The sequence below is a fragment of the Pleurodeles waltl genome, chromosome 8 (genome assembly GCF_031143425.1).
Source record: "Pleurodeles waltl isolate 20211129_DDA chromosome 8, aPleWal1.hap1.20221129, whole genome shotgun sequence".
Lineage (NCBI taxonomy): Eukaryota > Metazoa > Chordata > Amphibia > Caudata > Salamandridae > Pleurodeles > Pleurodeles waltl.
Genome location: NC_090447.1, coordinates 882,137,892 through 882,156,677, shown reverse-complemented (window position 1 = coordinate 882,156,677; position 18,786 = coordinate 882,137,892). Strand labels below are relative to the sequence as shown.

Sequence of the window (18,786 nt, the reverse complement as noted above, 5' to 3'; positions counted from 1 at the left end):
TGTACAATTTATTTGTGAAAGAACACCTATTAAGTAATTGTTTCAATGATAAACTGCATCAGCATCTGGTAGACCTAGGACCAATTTCTCCCCAAGAATTGGGAAAGAAGGCGGACCATTGGGTCAAGACAAGGGTGTCCAAAACTTCCACAGGGGGTGACCAAAAGAAAGGGGTCCCAAAGACTCCCCAGGGGAAGGGTGATGAGACAACCAAAACTAAAAATAGTAAAGAGTCTTCTACAGGCCCCCAAAAACCTGCACAGGAGGGTGGGCCCAGAGCCTCTTCACAAAACAATGGGTACAAGGGTAAAAACTTTGATCCCAAAAAGGCCTGGTGTCATAGCTGTAAACAGCATGGACACCAAACTGGAGACAAGGCCTGTCCCAAGAAAGGTTCCACTCCAAACTCCCATCCAGGTAACACTGGAATGGCTAGTCTCCAAGTGGGATCAACAGTGTGCCCAGAGCAAATCAGGGTCCACACTGAAGCTACTCTAGTCTCTGAGGGTGGGGTGGATTTAGCCACACTAGCTGTCTGGCCGCCTAACATGCAAAAATACAGACAGCAGCTCTTAATTAATGGGACTAGGATAGAGGGCCTGAGGGATACAGGTGCCAGTGTCACCATGGTGACAGAGAAGCTGGTTTCCCCTGGCCAATACCTGACTGGAAAAACTTACACAGTCACCAACGCTGACAATCAGAGAAAAGTACATCCCATGGCAATGGTTACTTTAGAATGGGGAGGGGTCAATGGCCTGAAACAGGTGGTGGTCTCCTCAAATATCCCAGTGGATTGTCTGCTTGGAAATGACCTGGAGTCCTCAGCATGGGCTGGGGTAGAACTAAAAACCCATGCAGCAATGCTGGGTATCCCTGAACTGGTGTGTGTGAAAACAAGAGCACAATGCAAGGCACAGGGTGAACAAGTAGAGCTGGAGTCTGGAAGAAAGGCCCAGCCTACCAAGAGGAAAGGAAAGTCAGTTGGGAAACCAACTGCAACACAGCAAAAGAAAGAGAACCTCTTCTCAGGAAGAAGTTCTGCCCTCTGAGGGAACTGAGCCTTTGGAGCTTGAACCTTATCGGGTTGAGCTCCTAGGCCCAGGGGGACCCTCAAGGGAAGAGCTGTGTAAGGGACAAGAAACCTGTCCCTCTCTTGAAGGCCTTAGGCAGCAAGCTGCTGAAGAATCCAAGGGCAAGAAAAATGGAACGCATAGGGTCTATTGGGAAGATGGACTCCTGTACTCTGAGGCCAGAGACCCCAAACCTGGTGCCACTAGGAGAGTGGTAGTGCCTCAGTTGTTCAGGGAGTTTATCCTAACATTGGCCCATGACATTCCCCTTGCTGGACATTTGGGAAAAACCAAGACGTGGGAGCGGTTAGTCAACCACTTCTACTGGCCCAATATGTCCAACATGGTTAAGGAGTTTTGCCTCTCCTGCCCCACCTGTCAAGCCAGTGGTAAGACAGGTGGGCATCCAAAGGCCCCCCTCATTCCACTTTCAGTGGTGGGGGTTCCCTTTGAAAGAGTGGGTGTGGACATAGTTGGTCCACTGGAACCTCCCACAGCCTCAGGAAATATGTATATCCTGGTAGTAGTGGATCATGCTACCAGTTATCCTGAAGCTATTCCCCTTAGGTCGACTACTGCCCCTGCAGTAGCCAAGGCCCTCATTGGTATCTTTACCAGAGTGGGTTTCCCTAAGGAGGTGGTGTCTGACAGAGGTGCAAACTTCATGTCAGCATACCTGAAACATATGTGGAATGAGTGTGGAGTGACTTATAAATTCACTACACCATACCATCCACAAACTAATGGCTTAGTTGAGAGATTCAACAAGACATTAAAGGGCATGATCATGGGGCTCCCAGAAAAACTCAAAAGGAGATGGGAAGTCCTCCTGCCATGTCTGCTTTTCGCTTACAGAGAGGTGCCACAGAAGGGAGTAGGGTTCTCACCCTTTGAACTTCTGTTTGGTCATCCTGTAAGGGGACCACTTGCCCTTGTTAAAGAAGGCTGGGAGAGACCTCTCCATGAGCCTAAACAGGACATAGTGGACTATGTACTAGGCCTTCGCTCTAGAATGGCAGAGTACATGGAAAAGGCAAGTAAAAACCTTGAGGCCAACCAACAGCTCCAGAAGTTTTGGTATGACCAAAAGGCTGCAATGGTTGAATTCCAACCAGGGCAGAAAGTCTGGGTTCTGGAGCCCGTGGCTCCAAGGGCACTTCAGGACAAATGGAGTGGCCCTTACCCAGTACTAGAGAGGAAGAGTCAGGTCACCTACCTGGTGGACCTGGGCACAAGCAGGAGCCCCAAGAGGGTGATCCATGTGAACTGCCTTAAGCTCTTCCATGACAGGGCTGATGTGAATCTGTTGATGGTGACAGATGAGGATCAGGAGGCAGAGAGTGAACCTCTCCCTGATCTTCTATCATCAGACCCCAAAGATGGCTCAGTGGATGGAGTGATCTACTCACACACCCTCTGGCCAACAGCAGGCTGATTGTAGGAGAGTCCTACAACAGTTTCCTGAGCTTTTCTCCCTAACCCCTGGTCAGACACACCTGTGTACCCATGATGTGGACACAGGAGACAGCATGCCTGTCAAGAACAAAATCTTCAGACAGTCTGACCATGTTAAGGAAAGCATCAAGGTGGAAGTCCACAAGATGCTGGAATTGGGAGTAATTGAGCGCTCTGACAGCCCCTGGGCTAGCCCAGTGGTCTTAGTCCCCAAACCTCACACCAAAGATGGAAAGAAAGAGATGAGGTTTTGTGTGGACTACAGAGGGCTCAACTCTGTCACCAAAACAGATGCCCATCCAATTCCAAGAGCTGATGAGCTCATTGATAAATTAGGTGCTGCCAAATTCCTAAGTACCTTTGACTTGACAGCAGGGTACTGGCAAATAAAAATGGCACCTGGAGCAAAAGAAAAGACAGCATTCTCCACACCTGATGGGCATTATCAGTTTACTGTTATGCCCTTTGGTTTAAAGAATGCCCCTGCCACCTTCCAAAGGTTGGTGAATCAAGTCCTTGCTGGTTTGGAGTCCTTTAGCACAGCTTATCTAGATGATATTGCTGTCTTTAGCTCCACCTGGCAGGATCACCTGGTCCACCTGAAGAAGGTTTTGAAGGCTCTGCAATCAGCAGGCCTCTCTATCAAGGCATCCAAATGCCAGATAGGGCAGGGAACTGTGGTTTACTTGGGCCATCTTGTAGGTGGAGGCCAAGTTCAGCCACTCCAACCCAAGATCCAGACTATTCTGGACTGGGTAGCTCCAAAAACCCAGACTCAAGTCAGGGCATTCCTTGGCTTGACTGGATACTATAGGAGGTTTGTGAAGGGATATGGATCCATTGTGACGGCCCTCACTGAACTCACCTCCAAGAAAATGCCCAAGAAAGTGAACTGGACTGTAGAATGCCAACAGGCCTTTGACACCCTGAAAAAAGCAATGTGCTCAGCACCAGTTCTAAAAGCTCCAGATTATTCTAAGCAGTTCATTGTGCAGACTGATGCCTCTGAACATGGGATAGGGGCAGTTTTGTCCCAAACAAATGAAGATGGCCTTGACCAGCCTGTTGCTTTCATTAGCAGGAGGTTACTCCCCAGGGAGCAGCGTTGGAGTGCCATTGAGAGGGAGGCCTTTGCTGTGGTTTGGTCCCTGAAGAAGTTGAGACCATACCTCTTTGGGACTCACTTCCTAGTTCAAACTGACCACAGACCTCTCAAATGGCTGATGCAAATGAAAGGTGAAAATCCAAAACTACTGAGGTGGTCCATCTCCCTACAGGGAATGGACTTTACAGTGGAACACAGACCTGGGACTGCCCATGCCAATGCAGATGGCCTTTCCAGGTTCTTCCACTTAGACAATGAAGACTCTCTTGGGAAAGGTTAGTCTCATCCTCTTTCGTTTGGGGGGGGTTGTGTAAGGAAATGCCTCCTTGGCATGGTTGCCCCCTGACTTTTTTGCCTTTGCTGATGCTATGTTTACAATTGAAAGTGTGCTGAGGCCTGCTAACCAGGCCCCAGCACCAGTGTTCTTTCCCTAACCTGTACTTTTGTATCCACAATTGGCAGACCCTGGCATCCAGATAAGTCCCTTGTAACTGGTACTTCTAGTACCAAGGGCCCTGATGCCAAGGAAGGTCTCTAAGGGCTGCAGCATGTCTTATGCCACCCTGGAGACCTCTCACTCAGCACAGACACACTGCTTGCCAGCTTGTGTGTGCTAGTGAGAACAAAACGAGTAAGTCGACATGGCACTCCCCTCAGGGTGCCATGCCAGCCTCTCACTGCCTATGCAGTATAGGTAAGACACCCCTCTAGCAGGCCTTACAGCCCTAAGGCAGGGTGCACTATACCATAGGTGAGGGTACCAGTGCATGAGCATGGTACCCCTACAGTGTCTAAACAAAACCTTAGACATTGTAAGTGCAGGGTAGCCATAAGAGTATATGGTCTGGGAGTCTGTCAAACACGAACTCCACAGCACCATAATGGCTACACTGAAAACTGGGAAGTTTGGTATCAAACTTCTCAGCACAATAAATGCACACTGATGCCAGTGTACATTTTATTGTAAAATACACCACAGAGGGCACCTTAGAGGTGCCCCCTGAAACTTAACCGACTGTCTGTGTAGGCTGACTAGTTCCAGCAGCCTGCCACGCTAGAGACATGTTGCTGGCCCCATGGGGAGAGTGCCTTTGTCACTCTGAGGCCAGTAACAAAGCCTGCACTGGGTGGAGATGCTAACACCTCCCCCAGGCAGGAGCTGTAACACCTGGCGGTGAGCCTCAAAGGCTCACCCCTTTGTCACAGCCCAGCAGGGCACTCCAGCTTAGTGGAGTTGCCCGCCCCCTCCGGCCACGGCCCCCACTTTTGGCGGCAAGGCTGGAGGGAACAAAGAAAGCAACAAGGAGGAGTCACTGGCCAGTCAGGACAGCCCCTAAGGTGTCCTGAGCTGAGGTGACTCTAACTTTTAGAAATCCTCCATCTTGCAGATGGAGGATTCCCCCAATAGGGTTAGGATTGTGACCCCCTCCCATTGGGAGGAGGCACAAAGAGGGTGTACCCACCCTCAGGGCTAGTAGCCATTGGCTACTAACCTCCCAGACCTAAACACGCCCTTAAATTTAGTATTTAAGGGCTACCCTGAACCCTAGAAAATTAGATTCCTGCAAACTACAAGAAGGACTGCCTAGCTGAAAACCCCTGCAGAGGAAGACCAGAAGACGACAACTGCCTTGGCTCCAGAAACTCACCGGCCTGTCTCCTGCCTTCCAAAGATCCTGCTCCAGCGACGCCTTCCAAAGGGACCAGCGACCTCGACATCTTCTGAGGACTGCCCCTGCTTCAAAAAGACAAGAAACTCCCGAGGACAGCGGACCTGCTCCAAGAAAAGCTGCAACTTTGTTTCCAGCAGCTTTAAAGAACCCTGCAAGCTCCCCGCAAGAAGCGTGAGACTTGCAACACTGCACCCGGCGACCCCGACTCGGCTGGTGGAGATCCAACACCTCAGGAGGGACCCCAGGACTACTCTGATACTGTGAGTACAAAAACCTGTCCCCCCTGAGCCCCCACAGCGCCGCCTGCAGAGGGAATCCCGAGGCTTCCCCTGACCGCGACTCCTTGAATCCAAAACCCGACGCCTGGGAGAGACCCTGCACCCGCAGCCCCCAGGACCTGAAGGACCGGACTTTCACTGGAGAAGTGACCCCCAGGAGTCCCTCTCCCTTGCCCAAGTGGAGGTTTCCCCGAGGAACCCCCCCCTTGCCTGCCTGCAGCGCTGAAGAGATCCCTAGATCTCCCATTGACTTCCATTAGAAACCCGACGCCTGTTTCTACACTGCACCCGGCTGCCCCCGCGCCGCTGAGGGTGAAATTTCTGTGTGGGCTTGTGTCCCCCAAGGTGCCCTACAAAACCCCCCTGGTCTGCCCTCCGAAGACGCGGGTACTTACCTGCTGGTAGACTGGAACCGGGGCACCCCCTTCTCCATTGAAGCCTATGTGTTTTGGGCACCACTTTGAACTCTGCACCTGACCGGCCCTGAGCTGCTGGTGTGGTAACTTTGGGGTTGCTCTGAACCCCCAACGGTGGGCTACTTTGGACCAAGAACTAAGCCCTGTAAGTGTCTTACTTACCTGGTTAACCTAACAAATACTTACCTCCCCTAGGAACTGTGAAAATTGCACTAAGTGTCCACTTTTAAAACAGCTATTTGTGAATAACTTGAAAAGTATACATGCAATTTTTATGATTTAAAGTACTTACCTGCAATACCTTTCGAATGAGATATTACATGTAGAATTTGAACCTGTGGTTCTTAAAATAAACTAAGAAAAGATATTTTTCTATACAAAACCTATTGGCTGGATTTGTCTCTGAGTGTGTGTACCTCATTTATTGTCTATGTGTATGTACAACAAATGCTTAACACTACTCCTTTGATAAGCCTATTGCTCGACCACACTACCACAAAATAGAGCATTAGTATTATCTCTTTTTGCCACTATCTTACCTCTAAGGGGAACCCTTGGACTCTGTGCATGCTATCCTTACTTTGAGATAGCACATACAGAGCCAACTTCCTACAATCAGCATGTTGACCAATAGACACCGAATGGGTAAAACCCTTTGATACATCAGTCCCCTTTTCTACCAGGTCAGTATTGATAGGGCAGCTGCCAAACACTCCAGACATTGAATATTCAGGGCAAGGTGTAGCAACCAATACCTGTGAAAGGAGTTCTATCATGCACACAGGAGTGTGGTAAAAACATGACACCACTTTCTACATGCCAACAAAATTCATACCTGCAAGGTATTCCATTTTACACTTCACTGCAGAGATTTTTTAGCCCATAGTTAAAATGTTAACAGACATTTTGTAGGAAGTTGGCTCTGTATATACTATTTCAAAGTAAGAAATAGTGTGCACAGTCCAAGAGTTCCCCTTATAGGTAAGATAGTGGCAAAAGTAGATAATTGTGCTGTATTTTGTGGCAGTGTGGTCGAGCAGTAGGCTTATCAGAGGGTAGTGTTAAGCATTTGTTGTACACACACAGACTTACTCCAGGCCAATAGGTTTTTATATTGAAAAATATCTTAGTTTATTTTAAGAACCACAGGTTCAAGATTTACATCAAACACTTTAAATGTAAGGTACTTCACTTAGATACCTTAGGAACTGAGAATGAAATATTATCATGTACAGTCTTTGTAAAAATGGCAAGCTATTATCAAAGTGGACACGGTGCAAAAATCGACAGTTCCTGGGGGAGGTAAGTAAAGGTTAGTTTTGGAGGTAAGTAAAACACTTACAAGTCTCAAGTTTAGGGCATAGGCAGCCCACCGTTGGGGGGGGTTCAAGGCAACCCCAAAGTTAACTCACCAGCAGCTCAGGGACAGTCAGGTGCAGAGGTCAAAGAGGTGCCCAAAACACATAGGCGCCTGCGTCCTCGGGGGGGGGGGGGGGGGGCGCAGACCAGGAGGGTTTTGTAGAGCTCCAGGGAAGGGGGGGCACGCGGCACACAAAGTACACCCTCAGCGGCACAGGGGCTGCCGGGTGCAGTGAGCAAAGCAGGCGTCTGGTTTCAGGTAGGAATCAATGAAGGGAACCCGGGGTCACTAGTGGTGCAGGCAGGTGCAGGCAGGCACAGGGGGCTTCTCGGGACAGCCACCACCTGGGCTAGGCAGAGGGTTGCCTTCGGGTCACTCCTGCGTTGAAGTTCGGTTCCTTCAGGTCCTGGGGGCTGCGGGTGCAGTGTTGGTTCCAGGCGTCGGGTCCCTTGTTACAGGCAGTTGCAGTCAGGGGGGACCCTCTGGATTCCCTCTGCAGGAGTCACTGTGAGCGTTCAGGGGGGTCGTCTCTGGTTACTCACAGGCTCGCAGTCGCCAGGGAGTCCTCCCTGAGGTGTTGGTTTTCTGCAGGTCGAGCCGGGGGCATCTGGTGCAGTGTGAGAAGTCTCACGCTTCTGGCGGGAAACGTGAAGTCTTTGGAAGTTGCTGCTTTGTTGCAAAGAAGTTGCAGGTTTTGAACAGGGCCGCTGTTCACGGGAGTTTCTGGGTCATGTAGTCCAGGTCAGTCCTTCCGAAGCTTCAGAGGTCGCTGGTCCCTGTCGGATGTGTTGCTGGAGCAGGTTTTCGAAGTTGGAGACAGGCCGGTAGGGCTGGGGCCAAATCAGTTGTCGTCTTCCTCCTTCTCTGCAGGCTTGTAGGTCAGCAGTCCTCCTTTCTGCAGGTTGCAGGAATCTGATTTCTTGGGTTCTGGGGTGCCCCTAAATACTAAATGTAGGGGTGTGTTTAGGTCTGGGAGGGCAGTAGCCAATGGCTACTGTCCTAGAGTGTGGCTATACCCTCTTTGTGCCTCATCCCTGTGGGGAGGGGGACACATCCCTAATCCTATTGGGGGAATCCTCCAAAACCAAGATGGAGGATTTCTAAAGGCAGGGGTCATCTCCGCTCAGGACACCATAGGGGCTGTCCTGACTGGTGGGTGACTCCTTGTTTTCCCATCTCCCCTGGACTGGCCACCAAACGTTGGGGCTGTGTCCATGGGGCTGGCATCTCCACTAGTTGGAGTGCCCTGGGGCATTGGAACACGAAGCTTGAGCCTTTGAGGCTCACTGCTAGGTGTTACAGTTCCTGCAGGGGGTAGTGTTAAGCATCTCCACCCAGTGCATGCTTTGTTTCTGGCCTCAGAGCACAAAGGCTCTCACCCCAGGGGGTCAGAAACTTGTCTCTCAGCAGCAGGCTGCAACAGACCAGTCAGTCATGCACTGAAGGATTGGGTAAAACATGGGGGGCATCTCTAAGATGCCCTCTGTGAATGTTTAATAAATCCAACACTGGCACCAGTGTGGGTTTATTATTCTGAGAAGTTTGATACCAAACTTCCCAGTATTCAGTGCATCCATGATGGAGCTGTGGAGTTCGTTTTGACAAACTCCCAGACCATATACTTAATATGGCCACACTGTACTTACAATGTCTAAGAATAGACTTAGACACTGAAGGGGCATATTGCTCATGCAGCTATGCCTTCACTTGTGGTATATTGCAACCTGCCTTAGGGCTGTAAGGCCTGCTAGAGGGGTGACTTACCTATGCCACAGGCAGTATTTTGTAGGCATGGCATCCTGAGGGGATGCCGAGTCGACTTTGCCTTTTTGTCCCCACCAACACACACTATCTACAATGGCAGTGTGCATGTGTTAGGTGAGGGGTCCCTTTGGGTGGCGCAATATATGCTGCAGCCCTTAGGGACCTTCCCTGGTCACATTTTCAAGGGAGTTATCTGTGTGCCAATTGTGGAAACAATGGTATATGTTTAGTGAAAAAACACTGCTGGGGCCTGGTTAGCAGGGTCCCAGCACACTCCTCAGTCAAGTCAGCATCAGGCAAAAAGTAGGGGGTAACTGCAACAGGGAGCCATTTCCTTACACATTTCAAGTCTCAAAATGCAACCCAAGGCCTGTGAAAGTTTGAAATGACTTAAAATGAGCCATTTACCAAGGCAACACTTAGCTGCTGTGAATGGCCGCACAATAGAAGCATAAATTTTTGAATGCAGAAAAGCAGTGACTAGCATGCAGGAAAATGCCTCTCATGGCATGGTTACCCCCTAACTTTTTGCCTTTTGTTGTGCTAGTTATGATTGAAAGTGTACTGGGACCCTCCTAACCAACCACCGGTACAGGAGTGACCAGCAGGTGGCCCGCATCCCAGCCCAGTTGGTGGCTGGCCCAAGAAGCCCCCCTGTGCCCTGTATGCATTGCCAGAGTGACCCCTCCCCCCCCCCCCCCCCCCCTCCATTGATCCTGGATTCCTATCTACAACCTGATGCCTTGTTCACACCCTGCACCCAGCTGACCCTGTGCAGCTGAGGGCGTATTTTGTGCCTGTTTGGGACCAATCTTCCCACCCCCCCTGGCCTCTCCCCCTCCCAGTGCTCTACAAAACCCCCCTGGTCTCCTGTCCGAGGACCCAGGTGCTTACCTGCTAGCAGACTGGGACCGGAGCACCCCTGTTCTCCATAGGCACCTATGTTATTTGGGCCCCATTTTGACCTCTGCACTGGACCTGCCCTGTGTTGCTGGGTGTTTTGGGGTTGACTTGAACCCCTAACAGTGGGCTGCCTATGCCCAGGAGACTGAACTTGTAGGTGCTTTACTTACCTGAGAAACTATTACTTACCTCCCCCAGGAACTGTTGATTTTTGCACTATGTGCCCACTTTTAAAATAGCTTATTGCCATTTTTGCCAAAACTGTGTACATTAGTTTTAATTCAAAATTCCATACTTAATCGGTGGTAAGTAACTTACAATTTAAGTACTTACCTAAAATTTGAATCTTGTGGTTCTAAAATAAATTAAGAAAATATTTTTCTATATAAAAACCTATTGGCCTGGAGTTAAGTCATTGTGTGTGCTCATTTATTGCCTGTGTACAACAAATGCTTCACAGTACCCTCTGATAAGCCTGCTGCTTGACCACACTACCACAAAATAGAGCATTCGAATTATAAACTTTTGCCGCTATCAACCTCTAAGGGGGAACCCTTGGACTCTGCACACTCACTTTGAGATAGTATATACAGAGCCAAAATCCAACAGGTCTACCAATTATTCTGAAGTCATTCAAAACTTTAAAGTTTTCACAATGTACTATGCTTTTGGCATGGCTGGCCACACATAGTTGGGGGACATTCACCTACTCCTTACTTATTTCACTGTGTCCAGGAATTTGTTTATTAAAGCTTTTGAACATAGCACTTGTATATTTTATTTTTTTAAACCATTAATACTCCATTAAACCAGACAAAATCCTGACAGTGTTAGGTAATGAAATGTGAGTTTAATAGACTTTCTATGGTTAAAACAGTCTAACATAAGTCCACTTAGACACACTGCCAATGGGAAGAAACTACATACCCTACATTACTTGAAATTAAATATGTGCTTTATAACAATCATTGCAAAAATGTGTTTTGGAAATACTGCAAAACAGTGTGTCTACTATGGCAGTTGAACAGCTGAATAAGCACTGATTTCAGATGTTGAGGAAAACACTAATCACACACCACTAAAATCCCCCAAAATAAACACTGAGAACTTTGTGGTTTGGGAGTCTTGTTCGACCCCTTGACAAGCCTTTTTTTCTTCCCAGTTAACTTTCCATACCTTACACTGAACCTCCATGCATGTCTGATTTTTTTTTTTTCACAATATGGCAGGGGGATTTAGGTGAAGTCCTGGGACCATGTGCTCTTCTCTTTATCAAATCATATTGCAATGGTCTATTATCTAGTCAAGTCCTGACCGCAATATCAACAGAAAATGGTGCTGTTGGCCATTCCTTATATTAAACTTTAAGTAGTTGGTTCACTGTAAATTAGAAACTGGCGAAATTCTAAATATATAGAAAGCAAATCCTTTTCGCAATGGAAATCTCAAACTACAAACATATTCACACCACACTGTGTTGGGAAGTAAATGTTTTGCCATTAAACATGTCTGTTATGGCTAATATGGACTTAAAGTGACACTGTTCTGTTTGTCTTGCAGTGTTCGCACAGACCCTGGCCAGACAGACAGTGGGGGTTGTGTATATTTGATGACATTATAGAGCACTGCAGTCCTGCTTCATTCAAATATGTAGAATACTTCTTAAGGCCGATGCTACAGTCGATCTGTGATAGCAGCCCAGAAGTCAGGCAAGCATCAGCATATGGCATTGGTGTCATGGCCCAGTTTGGTGGTGAAAACTACCGCCCGTTCTGCACAGGTAAGTGTTTTTTTGTGTGTTTTTTTTAATATATATATATATATAACTATATCCTCAAGTGGTCAGTTGTGCAAGGATGAACAGCCCAAAGAAGTTGTTCACTAACAGCTTTATATTGCATCATGTTGTTCTGACTTCAGATGGCGCACATCAAGAGAATCGCACCCTCCTACCATAACATGAAAATCCACACAAGTTTCTTCTGCTCTTGATAGTCTGTTTATGAACAGGAGTTTTGATTGAAATGCCCGTCAAAGACCTGCACTCCTCAGGGTTTATAACGGAAATACTCATGTGCCCCAACTACTACTAGCAACACTACACATTTGTGGTAGCTGTAAGTCATATGTGCTTCCCACTTAAGATGATATGGACTTTCCCTTAATTGCATGAAATAACTGATCAACTAAATCCTAGAACACTGGCTAATGAAGTGAGCATTGGGATGGGAGCTAATTACATAATCAATTGCACTAAGATCCTGTTTCACAGGCTCGACCTGTGGAAAACTAACTCTACAGGGAGGACTCCCCAGTGACTGCGACCCTGTGAGTAGCCAGAGTTGACCCCTCTGAAACCCCCCCCCAGCGACGCCTGCAGAGGGAATCCAGAGGCTCCCCCTGGTAAAGACACTGCACCCGCAGCCCCCAGTTGTCCCTTTCCCTTGCCTGCTTCGCTGAAGAGACCCCCGGGTCTCCCATTGAACTCCATTGCAAACCCGACGCCTGTTTGCACTCAGCACCCGGCCGCCCCTGTGCCGCTGAGGGTGTACTTTTTGTGCTGACTTGTGATTCCCCCCCCCCCCCCCCCCCCCCCACCCACCCCCCACCCACTCAGGCCCTACAAAACCCCCCTGGTCTGCCCTACGAAGTTACGGGTATTTACCTGCTGGCAGACTGGGATCGGGGCGCCCCCTTCTCCATTGAAGCCTATGCGTTTTGGGCACCACTTTGACCTCTGCACCTGACCGGCCCTGAGCTGCTGGTGTGGTAACTTTGGGGTTGCTCTGAACCCCCAACGGTGGGCTACCTTGGACCCAACTTTGAACCTTGTAGGTGGTTTACTTCCCTGCTAAACTAACATACTTACCTCCCCCAGGAACTGTTGAAATTTGCACTGTCTAGTTTTTAAATAGCTTATTGCCATTTTTGCCAAAACTGTACATGCTATTTTTCTGATTCAAAGTTCCTATGATACCGGAGTGAAATACCTTTCATTTGAAGTATTGATTGTAAATCTTGAACCTGTGGTTCTTAAAATAAACTAAGAAAAGATGTTTCTATGCAAAAACCTATTGGCCTGGAATTGTCTTTGTTCCTCATTTATTGCCTATGTTTAACACAACCCTCTGATAAGCCTACTGCTCGACCACACTACCACAAAATAGAGCATTAGAATTATCTTTTTGCCACTCTTACCTCTAAGGGGAACCCTTGGACTCTGTGCATGCTATTTCTTACTTTGAAATAGTACAATCAGAGCCATCTTCCTACAAATGTACACTGGCATCCGTGTGCATTTATTGTGCTAAGAAGTTTGATACCAAACTTCCCAGTTTTCAATGTAGCCATTATGGTGCTGCGGAGTTCGTGTATGACAGACTCCCAGACATATACTCTTATGGCTACCCTGCACTTACAATGTCTAAGGTTTTGCTTAGACACTGTAGGGGCATAGTGCTCATGCATCTATGCCCTCACCTGTGGAATAGTGCACCCTGCCTTAGGGCTGTAAGACCTGCTAGACGGGTGAATTATCTATGCCATAGGCAGTGTGAGGTTGGCATGGCACCCTGAGGGGAGTGCCATGTCAACTTAGTCATTTTCTCCCCACCAGCACAGACGCTGGCAAGCAGTGTGTGTGCTGAATGAGGGGTCCCCAGGGTGGCATGACATGCTGCAGCCCTTAGACCTTCCCTGGCATCCGGGCCCTTGGCACCAGGGGTACCAGTTACAAGGGACTAACTGGGTGCCAGGGTTGTGCCAATGTGGAGACAAAGGTACAGTTTAGGGAAAGAACACTGGTGCTGGGTCTTGGTTAGCAGGCCTCAGCACACTTTCAAATCACAACTTGGCATCAGCAAAGGCAAAAGGTCGGGGGTAACCATGCCAAGGAGACATTTCCTTACAGGAAATTATTAAAATCCTCACAAAAACCATTGCTATTGTTTGCGTTTGGGATAGATCTTCGATCGACACCGACAACACAACAGTTTCGGTGGCCCTTCGGGGCTTCCACTCCCAGCCGAGGCCTGGTCGGCCTAAACACACACTTTGTTGAAGCCTCATGGACCAGACCCCCTTCCGTTTCTGTCCGACGTGCCACGCTAAGTATCCATATACAGACCAGCATCGGGTCTGTAATCTGTGTCTGTCACCAGAGCACAGAGGAGATACTTGCGAGGCCTGCAAGGCCTTTCGGTCGAAAAAGACCTTGTGAGATCGGAGGGCGAGACGCATGCAGATGGCGTCGAAATCATCGCAACACCTCTACGTCGAAGAGGAGGAGATGGCTATCTCCATTCAGGGATCGGAATCTGATGTCTCCGACTGAGACCGCCAGCAGGCCAAAAAGTGAGTACGCCTTCCCCGACCCAACCCTAAACTCAGCCGAAGAAACAAAAGGCCTCGGGGACGCCACTGCCTGAAGGCCATGGCTCGACCCATAAAAAAAAGGCGGTGACCAAGCAACACCTTCGGCACCGAAAAAGGCCAAAATCGTGGCAAAGTCATCCGACTCGAGCCGAGACCCTGGTGTCGAAAAAAGTGGACATCGCCTTGTCAAAGCCACTAAGCCTCGAAAGAGCCTTTCGGAGTCCAGGTGACCCATCACCAGGGGCATTTCGGTGCTGAGAAAACTGGCTTCGGATCCGAAAAAGACCTCTTACACAGAGGAACATGGGCTCTCCAAACAACTGAAGGAGAGGCACAGATTTGAAGAGGAGCTGGACATTGAAGAGTTTGACCAAACGCAGGCACGGATTCGGATCCATAAGGATACTGGAAAGATCCAAACTGCCCCTCCTTTCAAATTTAAGAGAAAGCTGGCTTTTCAAACACAGACAGACAGACTGATCAGTCAAGAGCTAAAGTGGCTAGAGAGAAATCACCAACTTGCCACTTTTCGCCAGAAATTTCTCCACCGCATTCGTCACAAAGGACAGGATCACCAATTGGCAAGCCTACTGCTGTCACCCATGCATACTGTACAAACGCAGGATTGAGACCCCTGGGACTTCTACGATTCCCCCCCCCCCCCCCCCCCCCCCCCTGTCTCGGACAGTAGCTCTGAGTGCTACCCCTCCAAACCATCTCCACCATAGGATAGCACCTCATACACCCAAGTCTTAGCTAGGGCTGCGGCATTCCATAATGTCAGTATGCATTCTGAACCATTGGAGGATGACTTCCTTTTCAATACCCTGGCTTCCACGGATGTGTCATACCAGAGCCTGCTGATGCTACCAGGCATGCTTAAGCATGCACAGCAATTGTTTCAGGAGCCAGTAAAGGGAAGAGCCATCACACCGCGGGTGGGGAAAAAAAATACAAACCACCCCGTCGGACTCCGTGTTCATTACGCAGCAACTCCCACCGGACTCTGTAGTGGTTGGTGCCGCAAGGAAACGAGCAAACTCCTATCTTTGGGAGATGCACCACCTCCGGATAAAGTCACAAATTTGTCGCAGCTGGGAAGTGGCATTGCAAGCTGCCAACCAATGGCGTATCGCAAATTCGCAGGCCCTCCTCGCCCGTTACGACAGATGCTGGATGATGACTCATTTCATCCCAGTGAGCTCAACCTAAAGAGTTTCCGAAACCGGCCCAACAACTGGTAGAGGAAAGGCAAGCGATCTTGAACAATCCAATTCATTCGGCACTGGATTCTGCTGACACTGCTGCAAGAACTGTGAACACGGCAGTCACAATTAGGAGGCATGCTTGGTTACGATCCTCGGGATTGAAACCTGAAATACAACAGGCAGTATTAAACATGCCATTTAACCAGCAGCAACTATTTGGGCCGGAAGTGGACACAGCCATCAAAAAGATGAAGAGAGTCACTGACACGCCCAAAGCCATCGGCACGCTCTACTCGTTCCAGTATAGAGGGACATTTAGGAAACCGCAATTTAGGTTTCAGACAACCTACAGAGGCATCCCCCTCAAGCAAAACCAACCTACCAGTCCAATATCAGAGAGGGGGGGTTTCGTGGATCCTTCAGGGGACAATTCCCAAGATCAAGGGGAAAGTTTCAGCCCACCAAGCAAGCCCCCAACAACTTCACTGTCAACTTTCCCCAACACACATCACCAGTAGAGGGAAGACTAACTTTACCACAAACATTGGTCAGACATAACCACGGACACACGGGTCCTATCAATTATCCAGCATGGTTACTGCATAGAGTTCACACATTTCCCTCCAGATGCCCCCCCCCCCCCCCCCCCCCCCAAAAAAAAAAAAGCGCACAAACTGTAATGCTAGATGTTGTGCCGACAAACTGAGGTGCAGGCACTATTAGCAAAACAAGCCATAGAACTAGTACCTCACCACCAAAAAGGAACAGGGGTTTCCCTATATTTCCTTATTCCCAAAAAAGACAACACTAAGACCAATTTTAGATCTCAGGACATTAAACCTCTTCATCAAATCAGATCATTTCCACATGGTCACACTAAAAGATGTAGTCCCCTTTCTAAAACCTGGAGAATACATGGCAACACTGGATCTAAAAGATGTGCATTTCCATATACCCATCAATATCACAGAAAATACCTCAGATTTGTCATACAGGGCAAACCGCACCAATTCAAGGTTTTGCCCTTCGGGATAACAGCACCCAAAGTATTTACAAAATGCCTCGCTGTAGTACCATCTCATACAAGGAGACATCACATGCATGTATTCCCATATCTCGACGAGTGGCTAATAAAAGTAAACACTCAACACCGATGTCGGAATCACACACATTATATAATATATACCCTACACAGACTAGGCTATTCTATCAATTACCAAAAATCTCATCTGCAACCATCCCAACTACAACAATACTTGTGAGCAACACTCAACACACAAAGCAATTGTCACTCCAAGCCCGCAGAGAGTTCAATCATTTCAAACGATGGTGTCAAACATACAACCAAATCACCAGTACACCGTCAGATTTGTCATGAAACTCCTAGGCATGATGGCATCATGCATCGCTAATGTCCCAAACGCGCGGCTATACATGCGGCGCTTACAGCAGTGCCTAGCAAAACAATGGACGCAGGCACAGGGTCAACTTCAGGATCTAGTGTTGCTAGACCGCCAAACACACTATTTGCTTTAATGGTGGAACCCTGTAAATTTAAACAAAAGGCGGCCATTTCAAGACCCTGTGCCTCTCGCCATTCTCACAACAGATGCTTCGATGATTGGGTGGGGAGCACACAACAATCACAATATATACGAGGACAATGGGACAATCAACAAACTACACATAAATCACTTAGAGCTGCTAGCGGTCTCCCTAGCGCTAAAAGCCTTTCAACCCCTGCTAGCTCACAAACACATTGTCAAGACAGACAATATGACGACAATGTAATACCTAAACAAACAGGGGGGGGGGGGGGAACACACTCATCACAACTATGCCTCCTAGCACAAAGAATTTGGCATTGGGCAATTCACAACAACATTCACCTCATAGCGCAATATATATACCGGGCATTCACAATCAGTTGGCTGAAAATCTCAGTTGAGATCACCAGCAAACTCACGAGTGGGAGATACATCCCCAGATTCTACAACAGTGCTTTCACCACTGGGGAACACCAGACATAGATCTGTTCGCAACAAAACGCAAAATGCCAAAACTTTGCATCCAATTATCCACACCCTCAGTCCAAGGGCAATGCTCTACACCACACTGTTGGACCTCTCAGTAGTACCTTACATCAAACTCCCAAACAGACCAGATCTATTAACACAAACAGATCAGACCCCCCCCCAATCCAGCATCGCTCAACCTAGCAATCTGGCTCCTGAAGTCTTAGAATTTGGCTATCTAAACCTTTCAAATGAGTGTATGGAAGTCATTAAACAGGCAAGGAAACCGACAACAAGGCATTGTTATGCTAATAAATGGAAACGTTTTGTTTTCTACTGCCAAGGATACCAAATCACACCATGTTATGCCTCCATACAAAACATTGTGAGGTACTTACTACACCTACAAAAAGCAAATCTGGCTTTTTCTTCCATCAAAATTCATCTAATTGCAATCTCTGCTTACCTGCTGATTAAACATACTAAGTCACTTCTAAGAATCCCAGCTATTAAAGCCTTTATGGAAGGACTAAAAAGGATCATACCTCCAAGAACCCCACCAGTGCCCTTGTGGAATCTTAATATTGTACTTACACGACTCATGGGCCCACCTTTTGAACCCATGCATTCTTGCCAAATCCAATTCTTAACCTGGAAGATAGCATTTCTAATAGCCATCACTTCACTATGAAGAGTTAGCGAAATAAAGGCTTTCACTATCGAAGAACCATTTATACAAGTACACAAAGTGGTTCTCCGCACTAATCCGAAATTTCTGCCAAAAGTCATTTCACCATTTCATTTAAACCAAACTGTGGAACTCCCAGTCTTCTTCCCACAGCCAGACTCAGTAGCAGAAAAAGCACTGCATACTTTAGACATAAAAAGAACACTAATGTATTATAGACAGAACAAAGCCATTTCGTAAAACTAAGCAATTGTTCGTTGCTTTCCAAAAACCCCATACTGGTAACCCCGTATCCAAACAGGGCATAGCCAGATGGATAGTCAAATGCATACAAACCGGTTACCTAAAAGCTAAATGAGTTACTCATTACACCAAAGGCACACTCCACTAGAAAGAAAGGAGCAACAATGGTCTTTCTAGGTAACATACCAATGACAGATTTGTAAAGCAGCCACTTCGTCTACACCTCATGCG

The 18,786-nt window shown here is 48.0% G+C and overlaps 1 protein-coding gene across 1 annotated transcript in view; it reads left to right on the top strand.

Annotated features, from left to right (window-relative positions):
• IPO5 (importin 5) overlaps positions 1–18,786 on the top strand; it is a 531,657-nt gene that overhangs the window by 435,139 nt on the left and 77,732 nt on the right. The window contains exon 23 of the mRNA XM_069205185.1: positions 11,588–11,807. Within this exon, the coding sequence (XP_069061286.1) occupies positions 11,588–11,807 (220 nt within the window). The remainder of the gene's footprint in view (positions 1–11,587; positions 11,808–18,786) is intronic.